Source organism: Beta vulgaris, chromosome 3 (genome assembly GCF_026745355.1).
Source record: "Beta vulgaris subsp. vulgaris cultivar EL10 chromosome 3, EL10.2, whole genome shotgun sequence".
NCBI classification, from domain to species: domain Eukaryota; kingdom Viridiplantae; phylum Streptophyta; class Magnoliopsida; order Caryophyllales; family Amaranthaceae; genus Beta; species Beta vulgaris.
The window spans coordinates 47139083-47164121 of record NC_079204.1 but is presented as its reverse complement, the minus strand read 5'-3'; the positions used below and the strand labels follow the sequence as shown (position 1 = coordinate 47164121).

The 25039-nt window shown below is 36.8% G+C and overlaps 4 protein-coding genes and 3 non-coding genes across 9 annotated transcripts; 5 read left to right on the top strand and 2 right to left on the bottom strand.

Moving 5' to 3' along the window:
* The first annotated feature begins 274 nt into the window (after positions 1-274).
* LOC125496166 (small nucleolar RNA R71) lies at positions 275-381 on the top strand. The gene has a single exon (XR_007272868.1). It is a non-coding gene; the product is annotated as a small nucleolar RNA R71 (small nucleolar RNA).
* Positions 382-3837: 3456 nt separating this feature from the next.
* Positions 3838-5119, top strand: LOC130590829 (uncharacterized). Its single transcript, XM_057393400.1, has 2 exons — positions 3838-4080; positions 4487-5119. Exon 2 carries the CDS (start codon positions 4490-4492, stop codon positions 5117-5119), a length of 630 nt encoding a protein of 209 aa, XP_057249383.1. The 5' UTR covers positions 3838-4080; positions 4487-4489.
* Positions 5120-5187: 68 nt separating this feature from the next.
* On the top strand, positions 5188-6446 carry LOC125495728 (serine/threonine-protein phosphatase 7 long form homolog). The gene is made up of 3 exons (XM_057393399.1): positions 5188-5339; positions 5453-6190; positions 6270-6446. The coding sequence occupies exons 1-3, from the start codon at positions 5188-5190 to the stop codon at positions 6379-6381; spliced, it is 1002 nt and encodes a 333-aa protein (XP_057249382.1). The 3' UTR covers positions 6382-6446.
* Positions 6447-8069: 1623 nt separating this feature from the next.
* On the top strand, positions 8070-18191 carry LOC104889176 (thioredoxin-like 3-1, chloroplastic). 3 transcript variants are annotated; one of them, XM_048641562.2, is made up of 6 exons: positions 8075-8288; positions 8522-8710; positions 9248-9322; positions 17643-17709; positions 17823-17840; positions 17947-18191. In XM_048641562.2, exons 1-6 carry the CDS (start codon positions 8263-8265, stop codon positions 18043-18045), a joined length of 474 nt encoding a protein of 157 aa, XP_048497519.1. In that variant the 5' UTR covers positions 8075-8262; the 3' UTR covers positions 18046-18191. The 3 variants fall into 3 exon arrangements, with proteins under 3 accessions (XP_048497518.1, XP_048497519.1, XP_010672634.2); XM_010674332.4 differs by having other exon boundaries at positions 8077-8710; XM_048641561.2 differs by lacking the exon at positions 9248-9322 and having other exon boundaries at positions 8070-8710.
* A 783-nt stretch (positions 18192-18974) lies between these two features.
* TRNAS-GCU (transfer RNA serine (anticodon GCU)) lies at positions 18975-19056 on the top strand. The gene has a single exon. It is a non-coding gene; the product is annotated as a tRNA-Ser (tRNA).
* Positions 19057-19604: 548 nt separating this feature from the next.
* On the bottom strand, positions 19605-19676 carry TRNAQ-UUG (transfer RNA glutamine (anticodon UUG)). Its single transcript has one exon. It is a non-coding gene; the product is annotated as a tRNA-Gln (tRNA).
* A 2169-nt stretch (positions 19677-21845) lies between these two features.
* On the bottom strand, positions 21846-23075 carry LOC125495726 (F-box protein CPR1-like). Its single transcript, XM_048640529.1, has one exon. It carries the CDS (start codon positions 23073-23075, stop codon positions 21846-21848), a length of 1230 nt encoding a protein of 409 aa, XP_048496486.1.
* Between the last annotated feature and the right edge of the window lie 1964 nt (positions 23076-25039).

The following is a 25039-nucleotide window of genomic DNA, read 5'->3' as shown; positions in this document are numbered from 1 at the left end:
GAGGTGAGTTGGATATTGTCGAGCTTATTATTAATAACATTCATCTGTGCAGCCAATAGGGAAATAGAATCAATCTCATGCTTGCCGCCCTTGTTAGCTAGTCCTCGAGGGTTGCCATATTGAGAGTTATAAATAGCCATACATTTCCTCGATTAAGTCATGTGCAGCATCAATTTCTAACTTCATGAATATCCTGTTTGCTGCAGAGTCAAGAATAAGCCTTGAGTTGTTCCCCAAATCATTGTAAAATCCCTGAACTAAGAACCATTTTTGTAGACCATGATGGGGACATTCCCTCTGGAGGTCCTTGAATCTTTCCCAAGCCTCATGTAAGGATTCGTCGTTACCTTGGGTGAAATTCGTGATCTGACTACGCAACCTATCAGTCTTTTCAAGAGGGTAGTACTTCCTGTAGAAAGCTAAAGCCAAGGTATTCCAATATGTAATCCCAAGAGCGGTGCGATTAATCCTGTTGTACCACATCTTTGCGTTGTCCAGAAGTGAAAATGGAAAAAGGATCTCCCGATTTTGATCTTGTATTACTCCCTGCTGCTTAATAGTAGATCAATATTGACAGAAATCCTGATAATGTAGATTAGGGTCTTCATTAGGTCCACCACCAAATTGTTTCCTTTCGATCATATTTAGCAATGTATGTTTGATCTCAAAATTGACAGCTTCAATTTCGGGCATTTGATTGCTCTGGGGAAGCTCAGCCAAGGAGGGCTCGGAAAAGTTAGTAAGTCTCCGAGCCATTTCTGATTCTCCGGGAATAGTAGGAACAGAACGTCTAGAATCAGAGTCAGAATCAGATGCAGAATCCAAGGGTCTATCCCCCCCTGAATTATCTCGCAATTGTCTGAAGAAGTTCTTTTGTCTATGAAAGGATCTTTCAATTTCAGGATCAAATGAAAGACCACCCGAACTTAAGCTCCTGCGCATAGGCGAACTAAAGAAATAAACAATTAAGAGATTGTGTCCCAAAGAACGAGTGTTCTCTCAGACGAGAATATATAATCTAGACTCTAAAACAATTAAAGAAAAATGGAACAATATCGTTAGTCCCCGGCAACGGCGCCAAATTTTGACAGGCTAAAGTCATATCGCCAAATCAAAAGTAATCCTAAAGTCCTCTAACAAATAGTAGTCAGGGAAGTAGGGTCGAATCCACGGGGAAAAACAATGTTCTTTTCCTAATTATCGATCAAATGTAGATTATAGGGAACGAGTGTTGTTGGTTATTACGCTAAACTGGACAATAACTAAATAAAGAATATCAATAATAAAGAGCCTAGGGTATGGGCTCACCAACGAACAATAATCCAAGATGAAACACAACAATCAATAATTAATAATGCAGCTAAACAGGTTGATTTGTTCTCTCGAATCGAAATCAACCATAGAATGATATTAACAGGCTCTCGCAATTTATTAATACCAAATCTACCTATTGAAACTAGCCTTAATACCAAGTTTATACCTCTCGGCGCATAACCTAATATTGCAATACTACAACAATCAAATCTGGCCAAATTAGATTGAATAGAGATAATACATTCAATAGGAATCAACAAACATCATCAAGTATCAATACTTTATAAACATCCCTTCATAATTGATCATGGATCTCCTACACCCTAGTAATAGACTACTCAATCATATTTGAAACAAACATACTCATGGTGAACTAAATAAACATGATGAATAAACAATTAAGAACTAAACAAGAATAATAAGGGAAGCAAAAGAATACCAATTGTAGAAAACAATCTTGTGAAATCCACACTTCGATTAAAAGTTTAATGAATAAACATGAAAAAGTAATACTAGAGTTCTTAGGTAAATAAAAAGTGCTTAGAAACTAAAAGTCGACACTCTAATCATAAAACGTCGTCTTTTAATTATGAAAAGATAAGTATTTATATATCCATCAAAAACTGGCGCAACACGCGCCCAAACAATGCCTTAAAAGTTTGCGCCCGACCGGACGGTCATCAGGTATTGAATTGCTTCGTCGCGCCCGACCGGGCAGATTCCAGCTTCTTCAATTTCACTTGTTCTCGTCTCGCCCGACCAACCCGGGAGAATTTCGCCCGGTCGGGCCCGCAAGTAAAATTCTATGGCTTTTTTCAAGTCTCTGAATTTGGCTAAGTCAAGTCGCCCAACTAACCTGGGCCGTTGTCGCCCGGTCGGGCCGTCATCAGCTTTTGAAGCCCAAAATCGATCTTCAAAATATCATAACTTCTGCGTTATTTGTCGGAATTAAGCAAATGACCACTCCTTGGAAAGCTCTTGAACCATAGAATCCAACTCATGCAAAGTGATCGTGCTCCCAAAAATACATCGTCTCTTGTAGTGGTATAAAAGAATAGGAAACGCACTAAAACATGCTAATTCCTACAATAATCAATCTGAGAGTTCAAACACACTACAAGAAGCACATTAGTACTGAAAATGGCTCCAAAGAGCGCAATTAAGACCAATAAATCATGAGGGACGGGAGTAAAAACTCTATATAAAATAGACATATCAGTGGCGTAAGATGAGTGAGGAGTGAAAGGGAGAAAGTGAGGAGAGTGAGTGAGAGGGAGTAAGGTGTGCGTCGTCGGTGGTTGAGTTAGGGCTACGATGGTGAAGAGGAGAGGAGAGAGTGAAGAGTGAGTGAGTGAGTGAGGAGTGAGAGGGAGTAAGTGAGTGAGTGAGCGAGGGAAATTCGTGTAATTTTTAGTAAAAGTTATGCGCATATTTTTTAGTCAAGAAAGGGCTGCATTTAACCATTCACGTTATTGAAGGGCAACGAGCGTGAAAAAAATCGCAACCCTTTATTTCAAAAGGGCTGCGGTTAATTGGGAAACCGCATCCCTTCACATAAAGGGTTGCAGATGGCCTTAAAACTGCATCCCTTCGTATCAAAAGGCTGCGTTTTCTGGTTAACCGCAATCCTTCATACTTAAGGGCCGCGTTTTTATAAAAAAACGCAGCCTTAAAGCGCAACCCTTCCAGTTTTTTCCTCTAGTGATTTAGAGATACAAGGATTACATTCATAGACCATATCCCCATATAATTAACCAAATTATAAACTCCATAAGGTTATATTCACCATGCATATTTTTCAATATAAATCGCACACGACCGAACAACTAATATAAATAAAAGGAAAAGTTGACAATATAAGTCTGAACTTTGGGCGATAATTTTTAAAAGGTTTGAACTATTGCTTAACCCGTGTAGGTCTCAACTTTAGGGGGTCTTAACTTTTAGCGGGCCTAGGTGACTTAAAACTGACGATTTTTTTTTTTAAAAATCTCACCTAGTTCCTACTTTCCTCCCTCAATTAACCCTTCTAGTGTTACCCTAGTTTTACAAGTTATGACCTATTAAGCCAGTTTCAAGTCACTAAGACTCGCTAATAGTTAAGATCCCTCAAAATTGGGACATACACAGGTTAATCAATAGTTCAAATCTTTTAAAAATTATCACCCAAAATTGAGAATTCTATTATCAGTTTTTCCTAAATAAAAAAAATAAATATAAAAAAGCAACTTATGAATTTTTTCCTTGAATAATGCTAAAAAGGGGATTAATTCCCAAAATGTGTGACAAAAAATTTTATTTCCCTGCGTACCGTCCACGTAGGACGGCACGCGAAATTTTTTGTTTTTTAAAACTGCAGTAAAACCGCTACTCTGAGTAGCGGTTAATGCATAAAAACCGCTACTCAGAGTAGCGGTTATATTTAAAATCAACCGCTACTCGGAGTAGCGGTTTTCTTTAATGAACCGCTACTCTGGGTAGCGGTTTACAAGATTTTGGACGCGTTGTAAACCGCTACTCTGAGTAGCGGTTTATAAAAATCCCCAATTCAGACCTAAATCCCCCAATTTCCCAATTTACAGGTGCTCGAAATTTTTTTTCTCTCACAATCACTTCTCCCTCTCTCTCTCTTCCGACGACGCTGCCGCACGATCATCACCGCCGGCGACCGGAGTCCGTCACTTCTTGCTCTCTCTCTTCCGACGACAGCGGCACCTCAACGATCCGTCACTTCTCCCTCTCTCTCTTCCGACCACAGCGATCTTTGTGAGTTATTTTGTGTTTTTTTTTTGTTTTTTTTTTTTAATTTAATTTATGTAGCATGCCATATTTGTTAGATGGAAATTGTTTAGTTTGATTAGTATAATTTAGTTGTTGATGATTAAAAATTTAGGATATTGTGATGGTTGATTTTGTATCAATTGGAAGGTTAGTATAATTGAAGGTGATTAGTATAATTCAAAGGTTATTAGATATTGTTTAGTTGTTTGATTAGTATAATTTAGTTGTTGGTTGGTTAAAAATGAATTTGAGCATTTTGTGATGGTTGATTTTGCATGAATTGTTGTGTTTATGTTGTAAATACTACTAGTATAGGTGAAAAATAGTGTTGATATTGTTTGAATATGTAGAATAAGAATAACTTAATTAAACATTATGTTTTTGTATGTAGAATATGGAACAACCTAAATATCCTCTATACCTTTATTGGAATGGTGAATTATCTCAAAATGATGTTGATATTGTGTATAGAGGTGGAAGGAAAAAGTTTTTGTTCATCAATTCCGGTATGATGTTTCAAGAGATTCTGAATAGGGTATATGACGTTGTTGGATGTGATCGTATGTATGTGGAACTGAAATTGTTTATGAGATATCCGATGCCGGGAAAATATGTGCCAATTGCACTAGAGGATGACGAGTCACTGAGTGCTATGTGGCTTTCAGTGACACAAACGTCAGCCATGGCAATGGAGGTGTACATTGAACAAGTTCCCAAAGAGATAAATGTGCAAAGTAATGTGGGTTATGTACCTTCAATGGACTTTAGGGATAGCATGGAGGTACCGACATCAGCTCCTAATATGCAATTTGAATCATTTACTAGCATGTTGTCAGACCCACATTATGTAAATCAGCACATGAATGAGTTTATTTCTCCTGCTTCGTCTCCCCACATACCATCCACATTCCATCTGGACACTCTACATCAAAATGATGTTGATTTTTTGGGAAACGAGGAGGAGCATGTGGATTCTGATAGGGATGAGGATGATGATGCAAGAGAATTAGCTGACAAGCAATAAAGGCTGGTGTTCCTTCACAAGATTGGCTTAGAGTTGACGAAGTTGATCAAAGGTTAATAGATTCATGGATGACTTGGAATGTCACTGGTTCATTAACTGTGGCTTCTGAATTTGAGATAGGACAAGAGTTCGCCTCATTGCAGCAATTAAAGAATTTTGTGAAAGCATGGTCGATCTCTAGAAACCAGATGTTTCGGGTGTTAGAGTCAGAGCCCACAAAGTATGTCATTGAATGTGCTAGAAAGGAAGTGTGTCACTGTCCATGGAGGTTGCGTGCAATCATGACTAAGTCGTTCTCATTCAAATTGTACGATATGTTGGTCCACATGCAAGCAATTGTTTAGGAGACATAACATGTGGAGACCATCCTCTCATTTCATCAGATTTCGTTGCTGATCTTATCGAGGATTTCATTAGGACTGATCCTTCATTCAACTGTTGGGGGCAGGAGACCCATACATTTCATTTGACTGTTGGGGAGGCGACGATTACTTTGGAGGATGTCGCTGTTATCCTTGGACTTAGAGTGCACGGGGCACCTGTTACTGGTCGAGGCGAGGGTAACTGGGCTGCATTAGTTTTCGAGTTGTTAGGGATTTGGCCCAACACACCGGAGAACGAGCCCAAAGTTCTCCAGGGTTCGTCTTTGAGATTGACATGGCTTCGGCAACATTTTTTCTTGTTGCCGAATGATGCTGATGAGGTGACTGTACAGCGATTTGCCCGGGCTTACATTCTTGCATTGATGGGGTCCATTCTTTTTGCCGACAAGAGTGGAGATGCAGTCCAGGTTCTTTATCTCCCGCTTTTAGCTGATCTCGACGTAGCAGGGACATATAGTTGGGGTAGTGCGACCCTTGCATACCTGTATCGGCAGCTATGTCGAGCATCACATAGGGGTGCGAGGGAGTTAGGTGGCCCTGTGTTGTTGTTACAGATTTGGGCATGGGAGCACATACACATTGGCAGACCTCGGATTTCGAGGGTGCGGGACCCACCTCCACAGTTTGACGAGGCCGTTCCTATTTTAGGCTCCCAGCATGTTCCGGGGATTGACCCCTTAGCTGTCAGGTAATATTCAATGTCTCACATTTGTTGACATTCTTTAGTTTCATTTTTCTCATGGATAATGACGTATATTTCTTTTCAGTTGGCTTCGAGTACACATCAGTAGGTCCCACACAGCAGGTGGGCTTCCTTACTACAGGGATGCACTTGACCATCAGACGGACGAGCAGGTACATAGGCTCGTACTTGCCTAACTTATATACATTGGTAGACTCTTCTTTTGCCTAATATTTGTAAGATTCTATTTTTTGTAGATGACTTGGCAGATATATATTGATGCGAGACTGGCGTTGTTACCTGCTATATGTCGAGCTGATCGACATGTATGGCGCACAATGGCCCCACTTATCTGTTTCGACATTGTAGAGTTCCATTTCCCTGGTCGAGTTATGCGCCAGTTTGGATTCGAGCAGACGATTCCCGCACCTTCTGATACGAGCACAACCCTTCATGCCATAGATCGGAGGTCGAAGAACAAGAACTATCCGCTCAGACATCGACCTTACATTGCACATTGGGATGAGCGCGAGGGACACATAGTTCAGGGCACTCCTTTTAGTGGTCGTACTCATGCCTTTGACGAGTATATGATATGTTTTCGTCGCATCACGAGGTTACGCCTGACGAATCCATCGAGGCGACCACCTTCTACACATTATCAGCCTGCGTCTGCAGATATAGTACTGGTAAGTTCACTGATTTTTAGTTGCACTTTTATTTTTATACAACTATATAATATGTATTTTTTCTTTCTATTCAGGCACATACTTTATCTGATATTGCTCATAGGTGCGGTACTGTACTAGAGGCTTCTGAGTCATTGCCTCCAGATATGGTGCGTGACTTGTATGCGCAGACATTGCAGACTATGAGGGGACTGTGTGTTATGCTGTTGGCCGAGCTGGACATGGCCACATCGTGCAGCGGTGCAGGGCGTGCCTACTTCTGCTGGATATACATCGACTTCTACATCTTCTACGTCTGCTGCCCATATATCTACCACGTCAGCTTTGCTTTCACCTCCAGTCACTCAGAGGGCCTATCGACGACGTTCTGACACTACTCCCCCTTCTCTTGATGCCATTGCAGAGACTCATGAGACCACACCTAGCTCATCTACACCTTCAAAAAAGAAGAAGAGAGGGTTTTAGAAGTTTCATTTATTGTTTATGTAGTTAGTTAACATTATTTTCTCACTCTAACTTGTAACTAAATTTTTTTTACATACATTTGAATGTGTATGAACTTGGTGATGAGTGATCAATGTGTGGCTTATATTTGGTGTTGTTGAATAGAATATGGTGCTGGAATTGCAGGTTGGATAATGTTGAAATTGGAGGTTGGATAATTGTTTGGAATTGCAGGTTGGATAATGTTGAAATTGGAGGTTGGATAATTGTTTGGAATTGCTGGAATTGGAGGTTGGATGCTTGTTTGGGATTGCTGGAATTTTTTTGGCTTTCTGGCAGTTGGCCAGTTATGTGGAAACAATGCAGTGTGGGTGTAATGGGTACAAAACCGCTACTCGGAGTAGCGGTTTTAATGAATGAACCGCTACTCGGAGTAGCGGTTTACCCGAGGGAGAAAACCGCTACCCAGAGTAGCGGTTAATTCATTAAAACCGCTACTCTGAGTAGCGGTTTATGTGAATGAACCGCTACTCGGAGTAGCGGTTTTCTTTAAAGTAAACCGCTACTCCGAGTAGCGGTTTATCTCCGTTAAAACAAAAAAAAAACTTTTTTTCGCGTGCCGTCCTACGTGGACGGTACGCAGGGAAATAAAAAATTTTGTGGCACATTTTGGGAATTAATCCCCTTTTTAGCATTATTCAAGGAAAAAATTCTAAATGTATGTGATGGGTGCTTCATTGCAATTTGCTTCCCATCGTCTAAACCCAAATCTCCAACTCACCTTTCGGATAAGCATTTCTTTCTTTTAATTCTTTTGCATAATGCCAACTTTAAAAAAAAACCCACAGAAATATCTCAATTGATATATTCAAGTGTCAACTAGAAGTCCTCATTTTGCGACCCCTTTTATCAGTTTAACTAAAATCACTTAACCTCCAAATTCCAATGAAGCATTTTACATGCTCTACTCAGTAAGTCAACCATATAACTATGCTAATTTCATAATCATAATCTGCCTAATTCATAAAAACCTTTAAAACCCCTTTCAAAAAAGTTTGTGATACAATAACAATACACAAACAAAAATGTCTGTTTTAGCTCCAAATTCTCAATTTTTCTGCCGAAATGTAACCCATAATGACCAGTTTTCGCAAAAATCGAATAATGGGTGGTGTTTGTTTCTTCTAAAACCATCTCGGTTTAGATTAGAAGACAGAATGAACAGCAGCAGAAGTTACAGAAGAGTTAAGAGGGGAGAGATTAAGACACATGCTTCATGGCTAGATTTGTCCCAACCCAATAGTGTTGAAATGGAACCCATTAAAGATTGTGATCATCTGGATCAGATTCTACAACAAGCTAAAGAAAATTCTCAACCCATTATTATTGATTGGTTTGTCATTTCCCCATTTCTTAAATTAATTTGTTTAACTTGCAAGTTTATTCAGTTTGTTTGGTGTCCAGTGAATTAGGAGTTTTTTATATTGATGGGGTTGTATTATATTAAGTTGTATGTGTAATTTGAGATTCTGGGTTGTGGAGTAATTTGATGGTTTGAGAGTTAAGCACTTAAGCATTTCTTACCAGTTCTATTTTTTCTAAAAAGAAAATTTAATTGATTGGGTTGTGTATTATATTCCACTTAAATGTGCAATTTGAAATTTTGGGTTGTGGACTAATATGATGATTTGAGAGGTAAGCACACTCTTAAGCAAGTCTTATTAGTTTTTCTTTTGTTTTTAATTTTGTTTTATTGATGGGGTTGTATATATTAACTTAAAAATGTGCAATTTGAGTTTCTGGGTTGTGGAGTAATTTGATGATTTGAGAGTTAAGCACAGTCTTAACTCTTAAGCATTACTTATTCAGAGTCTTTGTTTGTTGCAGTTGCTAACTTTAGCTTCTTATATTACTTCTTGTTGGATGCTAGGATGGCTAATTGGTGCAGGAAATGCATTTATCTGAAGCCTAAATTGGAAAAATTAGCGGCCGAATATGATACCAAGTAAGAATTCTCTAATTTGCTGAGAAGTTTAGATATATGTATTGGGAGAGGAGGGGTTGCAAAATAGTGAGGCAAACAAGAAAGGTACTTTAGATAGAATGCACATTGAATAGGCCAAATAGTGAAACAGCTTGTCTGCTCATCAATGGTAAGGCTGCATACATCTTAGGATAGCTTTAGCCTACTTGATTCAGGATCCACTTGGTGGAGGTGGTGTTGCCGTCCTTCTGGATCAAAGTGTTCATTTTGTTTTTGTTTGGGCACTTGTGTGGTTTCCCCTATTTGGTGGGTGTGCGCACCTGCAATGTTGTTGCACGTGCACACCCAAGCAACTCGTGTCTTGTCGTGCTCTATATAAACCAAGGCCTGTAAGTGATTGTTTTGCCCAACCACGTTGAATAATAATCACATACAATTTCGTCTACATAAAGGATCAATGTATAGTAGAAGGCCAATTATGGTAGCCATCAATGATAGGTTGCAAACATGTTGTCTTACATTCTTGCATACGTAAGATTGAACATTTCTTGTGGTGAGTATGTTGAAAACTTAATAGCCCCTCATTTGTGATCTTTATTTAAGATAGACACCTTGTTACTTGTCATCCAACTTGGTCCTTCGTAAGAAGAAATTTAACCATAACAAAAGAGCAAACCACTCTAAAGATGCAAGACGGTTTTGTTCTATCAACTCCAAGCTTCGTTAGGATTTCTGTGCTGTGCATCTTTTGCTGACAGCTTATTGAGAAAGCATACCGCAGATGTAGATAGCTTCTGCCTCTGAGCAATTCCTCAGCTACTATACACCTGCCATTTCTTTTTTCTTGAGACGTTTAGCCAATTATCAACTGATTCTCATTGCCTTCACTCGCACAATATTTTGTAGATTTTTGGTAAAATATACTCCAATTTTGTAGACGTTTAGCCTATTTTGTAGCTTTAGATTTTTTTGAACATGTGAAAAACTTCACATCTTTCTCCAGAGAATATGCAATTGTCATGCGGGTAAAATCCTCGACAAAACAAGATTAAGTAATTGTATTCAGAGACATGCAGTCCTTTGAGGACGACAAACATCAATATGTATTAGCTTTAGTTTTCCCTTTCCTCTCCATGCATTTTCAGTTGCACAAAGTTTCTATGTTGTTTTCGATTGGCCAAGCTTCACTTGGATCTTGAGTAGCAAAGAGAGCTGGAAAAAGTTTGATCCTCTTATGGAAGAGATTAGTTGACCCGATCTTCTGTGCTATACCAGGTTTTATCCATTTGGCCTTTGTTTGTCTTTTCAGTAAAGATGTCTCACTCAAAAGCTTTGCAGACCATGCTCACAGTCACAGATAAGTGAATAGGCGCACTTGATATTTTTTCTTTGAGGTGAGGTACTAAGAGAAACATCTCAAATAAATTTAGTAGTTTCTTTGTCTCCACAACCATAATGTCTTTTTTCCTTGTAAACTCACCATTTCTGGTTCGAACAGGAATTTTAAATGATCTGTACAACCATAACACATCTTTTTGCCACTATAATTTGTATATTGATTAGAGTACAAGTAAATGATCTTAGACATTCTTGCAATACGAATTATGTTCTTGCTGGGTTACGGTGCTGATTTTGTTGGGATTTACTTCACTCTATAACTCTACTCAATGTGGCCAAACCTCTTCCTATATATGCATTCAGGCTTCCCATTGAACTGCCTCTTGCTTACTCCTCTTAGAGGATGCCTCACGCCTTCGTTGCTGTCAAAGCTTTAACGATTTTGATGAAATTTTTTCTGAAACAGCAATGTACATGTGATGTGAGAAAGTGTGTTCACATCCTTCTCATATGCCTTCATTTTTGCTAATTATGTTTCTGTATCTGCATCCTCCTTTTCTTTTCGCTCGAAGCTTGCCTCAACAATTTCCCAATGACCATAGATATTAGATTTTACAAAAAGCTTCTTTTTTACACTGTAAAACTCACAGTTTTCTCCAGCACATGTTATAAATGTTGGAAATGCTTAAAAGTTGAAGCCTTACTTGAATATAATCTGTGTTTTTGTCATCTTTTTTTTTACCCAGATTAGTATTGGACCTTTTTTTTTACAAGGATTATATCTAGCCTAGTGATAACACTTGTTGGAACTATGGGAGAATTGTTGGGTATATGGCGTCATATGGAGCTCATGGAGGTGTATGGGTGTGGAGATGAGGTTGCGTAGAAGGAAAACGTCATATGGGCATAAGGCTAACTTTGAATGGACATATCTTTCAATCTATAAATGATTTTGAGGTGATTCAAATTGGAGGTGATAGCTTGTTTCGAGAGCTTTCCAACGATAGGTCATATGTCCAATTCCGGTGAGAAACGAGAAAGTTATGACTATTTTACGAAGAACAAACTGACGGCAGAAGACTCAGGTGGGCGCACCTGAGGCCTGGTGCCCCCGCACCAAGGGATGGTGCGCCCGCACCTATCGAGGACGCGTTATTTTTCCGGTTTTGCTTGATGAGGGTATAAATAGGTGCCCTAATTACGATTAATGTATTCTTCATCTTTAAACACATATTTGAGAGAGAAAAAGCTTTAGAGAGAGTTCTTGAGTGCTTTTGTAATCTTTCTTGAATATTGATCGATTCCTAGTGCATATTCGTGGTTTTTCTCCCAGTTCTTGGGTTTCCACGTAAAAGTTGTGGTGTGTTCTTTCCTGCTTTCTTATTTGATATTCTATTATTGTTTGCTATTATTTCTAGATTGATAGTCAATAGAACTTACAATTGGTATCAAGAGCTAGGTTGTTTATTGTCTAGATCTAGAATAATTAACAATGGAGGATTCAAAGATTAGAATTGAGAAGTTTGATGGGACAGATTTTGGATATTGGAAGATGCAAATAGAAGACATCTTATATCAGAAAAATCTGTATCAACCTTTGTCTGAAAAGCCTGCTGAGATTGAGGAGGCTAAGTGGAAGGTACTGGATAGCAGGCACTACGGTGGTGCTTTGACATTGGCTCGGACTATGGCGTTCAATGTCAAGGATATCAAAACAACGGCAGGATTAATAAAAGCACTGTCAGATATGTATGAGAAGCCCTCTGCAATGAATAATGTATATCTGATGCGTCGTTTGTTTGATTTAGAGATGAATAATGGTAGTTCTGCTGCTGAACATATTAATGAATTTAATTCATTAATAAGTCAGTTATCTTCGGTTAATATTGTCTTTGAGGATGAAGTGAAAGCCCTAATTTTGTTGTCCTCCTTACCTACTGCATGGGAAACTGTTAGTAACTGCTGTTAGTAATTCTTCTGGTAAAGAAAATTGGTTTATGATGTTGTCCGTGATCTGATTTTGAGTGAGAGCATTGAAGGAAGGAGAGTGGAGAATCATCTGGAGCATACAGTGCAAAGGTAGAGGAGGGGAAAAGGGAGGAACTTTCAGGGAAAATCGGAGTCAAAGGGGGATCGGAGTAAGTCAAAAGGCAGGGCTAGTGTTACTTGCTGGGGGTGTGGTAATGAAGGACATTTAAAGAGAGATTGTCCTAAGAAAGTGAATGGGAAAGGGAAGAAGAAGGTTCAAGAAAGTGATGATGAAGAAGATGCATCAACTAACTTGATTTCTGAGTACGATTCCGATGCTTTGATGGTAAGCATGGATGATCAGGAAGAGTTGGTTGGGTGCTCGGGATCATGGGTCTTGGATTCGGTTCTTCTCATATTCCTCACCATGCAGGAGTTGTTTCGGAATTTCAAATCGGAAAATTGAAAAGGTCTACTTGCGGATGGCAAGCATGGAAGTCATGGGGAAAGGTGATGTGAGTGTGAAACTCACTCATGGTGGCTGTTGGAGTTGAAGAATGTCAAGTTTATCCAAGGTTGAAGAAAAGCTTGATATCGGTAGCCCAACTTGCTACATCGGGTTACAAGGTTATGTTTGATGGTGGTTCTTGGAAGATTGTCAAGGGAGCAATGATCATAGCTCGTGGGACAAGGAGTGGAACACTTTACACCATGGGAGCACAATAAAGGGGTCCGAGATTGGGATGAGAACTTCATGTAAAGTGTCGTTTGGTCGGAAAACTATCGATAGTGGGCCAAGGGATGAGAACCGTGGTGAAGCGGTATTCCGGTGGCAAATTGACCGGTAAGCGCACAAGGTGAAGGACGCACACAAGCATGTTGTGCCGGAAATCCTAAGTGGAACAAAGGGTGTATTGTTCGAGTGGGAGCAATGTGAGTTTGCTTTTAGAACAATGAGAAGCTTCTTTGGCTTAGGTGGTAATTTGTTTTATTGAAGTTTGATGAGACTTCAATGTGCTTCTTTGGTTGGAGAGGAAGTGGTTATCTTCCTTAGTTGTAGAGGAAGGGATCTTCATTTGGTTGTGCTTGTCTCTAAGGTGATCCGACCTCCGGGATAGAAGGGTGTGTAGGTTCATGGAGTGATGGTGCAATGATTTGGAGGATTAAGAATCAAAGTCGGTGTAGACTTTGATGTCTTTTGTATTGGAGTTGGTGCAAACTTCAATGTAAGTTTCCTTCGTGTAGAGGAGATGTGTTGTCATGGGATGTTTGAGGTATGTCATGGTTTGGATACGACTAGAGATTGCTTTTGCAGTGGGAGTTGTGTGTAGGAGTTGAGATGAATGAGAGGATGATGAAGGTATGAAGTTTTCTTCACTTACACCTATCTTCAAGTGGGAGATTGTTGGGTATATGGCGTCATATGGAGCTCATGGAGGTGTATGGGTGTGGAGATGAGGTTGCGTAGAAGGAAAACGTCATATGAGGCATAAGGCTAACTTTGAATGGACATATCATTCAATCTATAAATGATTTTGAGGTGATTCAAATTGGAGGTGATAGCTTGTTTCGAGAGCTTTCCAGCGATAGGTCATATGTCCAATTCTGGTGAGAAACGAGAAAGTTATGACTGTTTTACGAAGAACTGACGAAACTGACGGCAGAAGACTCAAGCGCCCGCACCTGAGGCCTGGTGTGCCCGCACCAAGGGCTGGTGCGCCTGCACCAAGGGATGGTGCGCCCGCACCTATCGAGGACGCGTTATTTTTCCAGTTTTTCTTAATGAGGGTATAAATAGGTGCCCTAATTACGATTAATGTATTCTACATCTTTAAACACATATTTAAGAGAGAAAAAGCTTTAGAGAGAGTTCTTGAGTGTTTTTGTAATCTTTCTTGAATATTGATCGATTTCTAGTGCATATTCGTGGTTTTTCTCCCAGTTCTTGGGTTTCCACGTAAAAGTTCTGGTGTGTTCTTTCCTGCTTTCTTATTTGATATTCTATTATTGTTTGCTATTATTTCTAGATTGATAGTCAATAGAACTTACAAGAATTGAGGCTGAAAACTGATCTGAGTTACACATTCATTTGATTGGGTTTTTGTAATACCAGTACAACTTTTCCCTAGCCATGTAATACATGCATAACAGCATCAGAAGCAAGACTTACTTAATGCATACATGAATAATTAGGCATTTAGACTTGTTTATTTCACAGTACTGTGGACTTATGTTCCTATTGAATACAGCATTGCAACTAGTGCATGAATGTTCTGGTTGAAGAATACAATAGGTCTCATCTGTCAACAATAACCTCCCCATTTCCTAAAAAGACCTAGTTCCCTCTTTGATAAACACTAGTTTTTTTGGTTTTCTATTGACATTTTTTCCGAGAAAAGACAAGGTATAGATATTTTTCAGGGATGGTGTCTTTATGAAGTGAGAGGGAAGTCTAGAAACTTAAACTAGCTGGCATTTGACTGAATTAGGCTTGGGTGTTTACATGAAAAATGAAAAAACACCTAGTGATGCTTCACTTTCTTTATTTTCTTTTGGGCTGCTAAGGGTGTTATTCAAAACTAGAATGCTCACTTGAGGTTTTTCTTTCGGGGTAAGTTTTCCTCTTTTTGTAAGAAGCTATGTAAACTCTCCTTCCACCGTTTCCCTTGTTACAATTTCAATCCAAGTCCTATTATACCTTCCATGTTTTTAAATATATTTCCCCCATGAAATTCATCTTGTTGATTGTAACAGCACAGTATCTTGTTGATTGAATCAGATGTAAGTAACAGCAAGCATATTAGCTAGGATAGTAGCTTTTTTCATTAATTCAGGGTCAACTAATCAAATACAAACCTCACTCTTTAGAGAGACTTGATTCTTTCCCAATTGACTCTTAAAAGTTAATTAACACTTCACAACATTCCACACCCTTCCCTCTCTCTAATTTGCTCTATATAGGGGGTGTTTGGTAAGATTAATGGAAACGGAATGGAAAGGATTTTGATAAGGAGGAGAAATGGAAATAATAACCGTTACCTTTAATAGTTGTTTGGTATCCTAGTGGAATAGAAACAATTGAGAGGTTTATGATTGAGGAAGGAAACGTGATTTGTTTCCACTAGTTTGATAAGGGTAACAAACGGGGGGATTATGTTTCCCTCCGGTAACGGTATTTGTTACTTAACACTCATACCAAACAATTAGAAATGGAAACGCTTATTTGAATCCGTTTCCTACATCAAAAGTTTTCATACCAAACACCCTCATAATATATAGAGTTTTCCCTTAACAGACTACCTAACTTATTCTCAAGCTAGAAAATAGAGATATTGCCTAAAGTACCATCTCCCCAAATATCAGCTCGTAGCGTAATGCTTTACTACCTCCGTTTCCTAAAGATCTTCCTTGTTACTTTACTACAGATACCAATGAGAATTAATTTGTGTGGGGTGTGGGGTGGATAAAGTAGGAGAGAGTATGGGGTTAAGATGAATAAACAAATAAAAAGAGGTTAAAGTAGGAGAGAGAAAAGGAGTAAATTAAATTAATAATGTAATGGTGGATCATATGATAGGGACATGAGAGGGTAAAAAGGGGAAAAAAATTCCAAATAAGAAATAAAGTAAAAGAGGAAAGATCTTTTGGAAACGCACTTAAACGAAAAGAGGGAAGATCTTTAGGAAACGGAGGAAGTATATGATTGTGGGTTCAAGCATCTGCATCTTTATGTGCCAGGAAACATTGGGTAGGCTACCTGCCAGCTTTATGATAAATTGCAGTTTTATTAAATTTGGTGGTATGAAAGAGGATGCAAGAGGGGAGGCCATGGAATAGAACTTGATACCTTTAGGCTCTAGCCATCATAAAAAAGAGGAAGGCCACTATTTCCTTTTATAAGGGGTCTGATAAAGAGTGTATCTTATTGGCATTCTTCTAGTTCGTTTGAAACCTGATCTTCATAAGTACAAAAGCATTATATATGCAAGCTCTCTCCCATGTCTAGAATTCAGATCGTCCCTTTCCCCCCAGACGGGTCTTAGCCATCTTCCTACCACCTTCATTGAGTTATCTCTTTTAAGCATGAAATGCCAGCTCCGGAAAGAAAACCCTTAATTGGCTCTATAATTTACATCGATAATCAGTCTTACAGACTTATTGTGATCCCAAATATCCTCTATTCTACCACAAGACAGCTTCGCATACAACAAAATATACAACATTAAACGAGCAACAACAACTAGTTGGTAGCTCACTAAATGCTCATAGTTGCTTCTAAAGCATGTTCTAGTCCCAAAGCTAATTACTATTATTGTAATATGGTTGATGTTATGGATGTTTATGGTTTTACGGTTTTAATAATTAATAACAAAAGATAAGTCTAACCTCCTACATTGTAAAGGAAATTGAGACCCAATGATAGGACATCAAACTGTGAACATTCAATGGAGAGTTGTGATAGCATCTTTAACCATCTCATCCCCTTTTCTTCTGATGGACTCAAATTGCTGAGGATCTGAATGGCTGGATGGAAAAGCTCTCTTATTCTCGATTATGCTCATCTCAAGCCCTTATTTAAGAGCTTTAAACGTCGTATAGACTCCACCCCCTCCCCGGGTTCCCTAAATCCGGTTTTGAGCAAAGTAGAACCTTCTTTGAGAACTTCAATTTTTGATGGACAGTCTGTCCTAATATATGTCAGCATATCCAAATCTGAGTTCTATCATGTGTTGTGAGGAAGCTTCAGCTTCTATTTCTTTTAAGTAGCAAAGTACTTACTACTTATAAGTAAAGAATACAGGTGCTGTCTGCTTAAGTGCGAGATGTGGTGTTGCAGAAATCTGCTTGGCTAATCCTATCATGTAGACATGAAGTAGGATTTAGCCATAAATTTCTGAACATCCTACAATTTAATTATATTGTTGTTTACTTTTTAAGAATCTTATTGTCCTTACTATTTATATAAACCAAAGAAAAACTTAATGTCTTATTTTTTCTTGATAATTGACATGCTATGTTTTTTTCCAATTGTAAGGCTCAAATTTTACTTCGTCGATGTGAACAACGTGCCTCAAACTCTTGTCAAGCGCGGAAATATATCAGTGAGACAAGTTTCTTTATAATCCATGTTTATTTTTACCCAACCCCATTATTTAAGTCTTGCTGTCCCTAAACATAAATAACATTTAGTTTCCTATTTTGCATGTTTCATCAGAAAATGCCTACGATACAGGTTCGTTAGCTCAACTATCCTGTTCGTCACATTGTTCAACTTCCTGCTGTAATGGTGAATGTGAATTAAATGAAATGAAATGAGGATAGTGTTATTTTGTTTGCAGATATGGGTAGATGGAGAAATGAAAGCAGAAGTAATTGGTGGGCATAAAGCTTGGTTAGTGATGGAAGAAGTGAAAGAAATGATTCAGCAGTTCATATAAATCTACATACCTCTATCTTAACTACCACACTTTTATTTCTTTTTATTTTTACTTCAACCTCCTCAGTATATGTTGATCATTTTTGTTCTGTATCTTAGTGACTTTGTATATAAAGTCAGTTGGAAAACTACATTTCTTTCCTTGTATATTAAACGGTTTTTTCACCTGATACCCGAGTTTTTAAAAAATTCACCAGATATCCCCATGTCCACTCCTAACTAACCCTAACTTCTAACCGTAACCATATATTAAAACTAGCAACAATTTCTTTTCGGCTTCGATAAACTATCTTTGACAATTTCCATAATGTCCATAATGTAATCTAATTTTTATACTTTGATCATGTTCACTTCATTCTATTTTCATTGAAACTAATATTTTTGATGAACACCAGATTTTTATTGATTGAAATCTAGATTTTTCGAGCTAAGTGATTTTTACTTATTTAACTTCACATTGTATTTTCATTTAGGATTTTACTGATAAAAACAAATGGAAGATAGTGGGGTTAACGAACCCAAAGTGATGATATGCTTCATGCTTGACCATCCATCAAAGGAAAATATTTGAAAAACCCTTGTCTTGAATAAGTTAAATAACCATGGATTATTGTTGATAGTTACATACAATTCGACCATGTACATCATTCAAATAATCTCTAGTTTGATTATTTCAAAGCATCAACTTTTATTTGCTGGTGCTAATAAATAAATTTAACTTTACATTAGATTTGTAAATTGAAATATTGGATAATTAACTGATATCAATAAAAATGTAACAGGGTTATACATATTATCGGTTATTATTTTGTGCAGATCAAAGTTACTAACACTCAGTTTTATTTGACTTGATTGCATAGCATGGAGATTTGAAACAATTGACAAGAATTCACAATCTAGTAGCAGTTTTATGATCGAATAATTAACATTGTCGCTTTGGCCGAGTGGTTAAGGCGTGTGCCTGCTAAGTACATGGGGTTTCCCCGCGAGAGTTCGAATCTCTCAGGCGACGTTATTTTTTCTCTCAGGCGACGTTATTTTTTCCATTTGAAATTTTCTGGGCCTCTGGCGTTAGACTTTTGTGAGAAATCCATTAATGAAATGGTAATCTATTGGGATTACTTGAAAAATATGGATGCAGCCTAATTTAAGGGTTTGGGTCTAAGTTTTTGGACGGCTCGAGTTAATATTTTAGAATATGAGATTGGGTCTTAATATTTTAGACCGGAGCTTAATTTAGGTGTCAAACCTTATCCTTAGACATTAAAGTTGTTTAATATTTTTTTGCCTATTTGTATTTAGAGAAAAACGTTTGTATTTATCCAGACATTACATGTCGTTTAGACCTTAAACCCGAACCCTAAAGCCTATAGACCATGGGCATATAAATGATGCTGAAATTTTGGCAAAAATAAAAAAATTTGGCCTACACCCGGATCTTAGACCTTAGCGACCTAAGAGTTATAGTGCTGAAATTTTGGCAAACATTAAAAAAAAAAAAAAAAAAAAAAGCGTCCTAGAGCCAAGCCCAAATTAGAAAAGAGATACCATCCAGAAAAAAGGTCCTACCGGGAGTCGAACCCAGGTCGCTGGATTCAAAGTCCAGAGTGCTAACCACTACACCATAGAACCATTGATATTCGAAATTGCTTTACTTAGAAATTGTTTGGATAGGCAAGTTACATAGATTGGCGAATTTACGGGAGATTCACTTGATGTTTTTTAATTAAAAGATTAGGGAAAAAAACTCCATCCGTGTCAGAAAATAAAAATAAATTAAATATTTTCTTTTCGAATTTCAATGCCTTGAAATATTTTATCTAATTTTCTCAATATTATATAATTATTGGATATTTTACGCAATTGCTCCTTTAAATTGGATGATATTTCAATTATACACTACGTCTTTTTTTCTCTCAATATCATTTATTTGCAAGCCCAACGACAAAAATGATGATTAGGCCCTTAAGTTGAAAATAATGTCATAATAGCAGAAAGAACTGGAAAATGATGAGCATCATCATTCAAATAGAAATTTGTGAGAGGTTTTAAAACTCCTGATCCATCATCTAGGCTCCGTTTAGTTGGATGTAAAATATTTTCGATGTAAAATGATTTTTCATGTAAAACATTTTACAAATGGAAAATTCAAATGCAAAGCTAATTTTCCTTTGTTTGGTTCAATGTAAAAAGAGTTATGGAAAAAAAAAATGAAAGGGGAAGGGGAAGGGAAGGGAGAGGAGGGATAAGAAGATAGTAAAAGGTTGCTAAGGAAGAGGGAGAAAAATGTGTTTTCCCTTCATTTTGAAAGGAAAATGTGTTTTCCCCTAAAGCTCCCTTGATGGAAATCTTGTCTTACATCTCTTCTTAAACCAAACAACGGAAAATGAAAGGAAAAGGAAAACTCATTTTCATGGAAAATATTTTACACCCTACCAAACGGAGTCTTAAAGTGTCATAATATTACTATCAAACTAAAACTTTCATTTGTTACAAATTCAAAAAGCGATATACTATGTCTTTTTTACCTTTTATTTTATTAAAGGGTTAATTGACTAGGACAACACAACCTTAGACTCAAATAAATATGTTGAGCACTACAATCACAAACCTGCAACATATTGAAACATCTCAAGATAAAAAAATTCAGAAATATGCACCAAATAACACATAGCATTTCATGAAATTAACATGATAGGATTTTGATTATTCAGTTTTTCATTAGAGTTACATCACTAATTTATAAGAGTTATAGCACGTAAAATTCATTCTCATTTCTCATGTAAGTATATATGAACTCATTCCACTCCTTTCCCTCACACAATCAAATTAATGAGACATATTAATAATAAAAGTATGTGTTATAGGACTCGAAGTCATAACCTCTCATTTAAGATACAAATGCACAAACAAAGTACTCTACAATCTTATATTGATCTTTGTGGTAAAAAGAATTATTTAGATAAGATAATATTTCTATTTTAGAAACAATTAAATGCAAATATATATATTAGTACTCATTGAGCTACTGCTAAAAATAACATGTCGTACCTTGTAGTAATCTTATGCTAAAAAAAGCTTTTCAAAATTTTTATAACCTCCGTAGTTAACATTATTACACCATTTTATTACATCGGTTATATCCTTACACATTAAACTAAATTTAAAACAAGATTGTATCCTATTCTTTGTATGCAATCATATATATTAATATATGTACTCTCTTGAAGCCGAGGGTTATATTTGTATAGATGAACATTTATTCATATTATTATATATTATATAAAAAATTTAAAAGCATCAACCGGAAGATAATTTTATGAGCACAATCAATGCATATAACTCTTTTTTCCCACTTCTCTCAAGAAGTTTAAATTAAAACTTCAAATTCACATTAGTAAATGATTCGGGGCATCGTGTGGGCCAACAAATAGCTTTTAACGCAATTCCCGTTTTTCTCCTAAAATAATCAGAGCTTTACAAACTTATGATGATTTCGATGCAAAAGCCAATGTAGAAGAAAAGTATGTAATATTTCACCATATGATAAATTCTACTAAGACATAGTTAAAGATCAATGATCAAGCTTCGCTTGACTCACTTGTTGGGGATTTTGTTTACCTCATGTCCTCAAGGTTAAGAATTCAAATCCCACCAAAGGAGAGGCACTTGGAGGAAGATTTTCTTTACAATTCCCCCACCTTCCAAGTGCTTGGACATATGGACGAGTTTTGTGCGATGATAGCTCGGAATTATTCATCTTACTAATAAAAATGAATTAAACTAAGATCGTTCATTAAATTAAAGTTCCTTTCTGAAAATAACTCGTGCATATTGTGTTTTTGTTCTGCACTTCTTCGATCTTCTTTGTTTACTTCCTTCTCTACACTCGCCAGTATCGCCATCATCTTGTCCTCCAAAAAGACCTTTCCTTTCTCTACTCAAATGGTGATCTAACATCTTGAATTGAATCGGAACAAGGCTTCCAATAACCATTCTGAAATCATCAATGTCGAGTTTGCCATCAATCTTAACCTCCTCTATAGACTCATCTACCTCATTATACCAAACTAGTCTTCTACAATTTACTGATAACAAATATTTTTGTACCCTTGTAGAATAAAATAGAACACGACAAGTTTCTGGAATAGGTAAAATTAATAATCTTGTCCATGATTTTGTAATACCATATTGTTTCATGACCCATAATTCATGATATATCCAAGTCTTTATCAGAACACTTAGACATCCCTCGAAAATAGATACTTCTTTGACCTCGTATTTTGCTTTTATATCAGGAAAATTCACCTCACCCCATTTTTCTTCATGGAGATCAAAGCTAATAATTACGTTGTTACTCTCCGTGACAAAATGTAAGCAATTGTTTACAATGCCACAATAATTCCAACTTGTTCCTACATTTGGAGGGTGTAATGTTTTCCACTTTCCTAACTTTAAGCAATAAATCATTCCTCGAATCTTAACAGAATTTTTGTCATTTTTCCATGACCAAATATACACAATCTTGTAATCGTCGTTCTTGTCATCATAACCGAATCCTGATACTATAGTGACAAAGAAGTTGGGATTATGCTTCAGCTTAACATTGCAGAATATATGAGACAGTGAAAAATCAATGGTTTCGAAAACAGTCGGATTGGTTGGGTTGATCAATATATATGACTTCGAAAACGAGCCTACTTCGATACATATTACGCCGTTGCACGAGCCTACGATCGAGATGTACTGAGATGTCGAAGGTATAGGAAGGTTGATAGGACGAGGGGGTGATATGCTAAGATCATCGACAAAGTAGAGGGAAGTTCCAGACTTAAAGAAGAGTAAAGCATTATTTTCAGAGTTTTTGAGGGAGTGTTTCAGATGATGTTGTACGAAATCAGAGTTTCTGATGCAGTTTTGCCATTCTTTGTTGAAAAGTTTGGATCGAACAATTGATTTTAGAGGTAGCTTTTCCATAATGTTGTGGACAATATCATTAGGAAAGCTTAGGAGAAGATCATTGCTTGCCATATTTTTGTTTTCATCAGTTAATAATGTTGTTCTGGCTGCACAAGAATATATAGAGAAAATTTTAGCTATTACCAACTTATACTCGGATTAGGATTCTGTTTTCTGACAAAGATTTGGTATCCTCTGTTGTTAGGATTTAGGAAATAAATATGATATTATTTTTTGAAGAAGAAAAACAAAAAAGAGAGTAAAGAAACAGTATTATGCTATTTACTATGGGTTGTCTACCACTAATCGTGGTACTAGCCAAAAAAATTATAATATTATGCTACCTAATTCTTATAAACTTTTTAATGTTGATTTCTAAAGGGCCTTTTCCGAGGCCAGGTCCAAATATCCAATAATCTCTAAATTTATTGTACAACCCTAAATCTATATTCATAATTATAGCCTTATAGGTAGAGTTGTCTTGCATGGTAATTCAAGTATTCAACCAAAAAACATACTCAAGCATTAACTCTAATGATGAGCTACAATACAACACCTTGTAGCTTAACTTGTCACATATCTAATTACAAAGTCTCCTAATTTTAAGCTACAAAAACTTTGTAGCTTATCGTTTTATTAAAAAAAAAAATTAATAAAAGTTTCTACATGGCATATCATAATTACTCTGCTTGTTTGGGCTACACACCTGCTTACAAGTTTAATGTTCTTCTCTCTAGTGATTAAGCTACAATTACATTTTAGCAAAAATTATAAGTATGTCCTTATATAAAATCACTGAAGATGTACCTAAAGAATTAATTAGTGAGCTAAAGTAAAGTCAATAATTAACTCGTACAATCTGGATTAGGCTCAAAACACCTAAGGAAGTCCAATAAAAAAAAACAATAGTAAAAGCAAACTAAACATAAGCCCTAGTTCTATTCCGCATCAATTAGTAAAAGAAATTATGATTAAAATATGACATGTAAATAATGCAATAATTAAAATATTGCATCGACTTTACCACAGAGCCTTTAGGCATAAAAATAAGTGATGATGACCAAAAACTTTTTTAAGCTATAACTTACTAGAAAAACTACTATAGGAATTGCACAATATGTGTAAATACTAAATATTATTCTTCCATTTTTATTTCTTGCTCTTATAATGTAGGAAGAAATGAACATACTTTTTACACTTTTCCTCTTTTAACTTTTGGAACTAATCTCTTACTTTTTGAGCTTTTCTTATATGTTGACATTTCTCTCATACTTTTAGTTGTCGAAATAAAATAATATTATCTACACGATAAACTTTATGACATACCCCAATGAGAAAAGCATGAGGAACAAATAGAAATCAATGAAGCATTACCATTAACATATAAATTTGTAAAGAAGAATCTACCCCCTCCCCTCTCCCAAAACCTAATTTTCTCTCTAGCTTTCCCCTCTCTTCTTCCCCCCTCCTTCTTCATCAATGAGGGGCTATCATGGATGATTTTGTCCACGATAAGCCCCTCTTCCGCTCTTATTTTCATTTTATTGAATAAATTAGTCTCTCTTTATGAGAGTTTCTCGAACCCTGCTATGGGGTTTTTAGTCTCTGTTGTGAGGATCTCCTTCTCCCCTATGGGAGTTGTGAGTCTGATTTGTTTGTCTTTAGGCATGGCAAACTATTCTCATTGGTTGAAGTTCAAGACTATCAACATGAAGGTATTGGAAATTCAGATACAGTCAACATGGCTCGATCAAGAATGTTCTTCCCCAAACTCTGTTAAAATGATGGACTTCCTTATCAATACCTACACGATTCAGCAAATACAAGAAGGTTTTGTTGCATGTATTGTTCGATCTAGTTCATTATAGTTTCTTCAAAGTTGAATTTGATTTGATCTTATTTGATTGTATATTGTTTTTTTTAATACATATTGTAGATATGATTTGGTCTTCAATTAATGAAATTTCTCTCATTAAAAAAAACATAAAAAGTTGTAAGAGGTTTCTAATTCCTAACTTGAAGTGCTACTCTATATA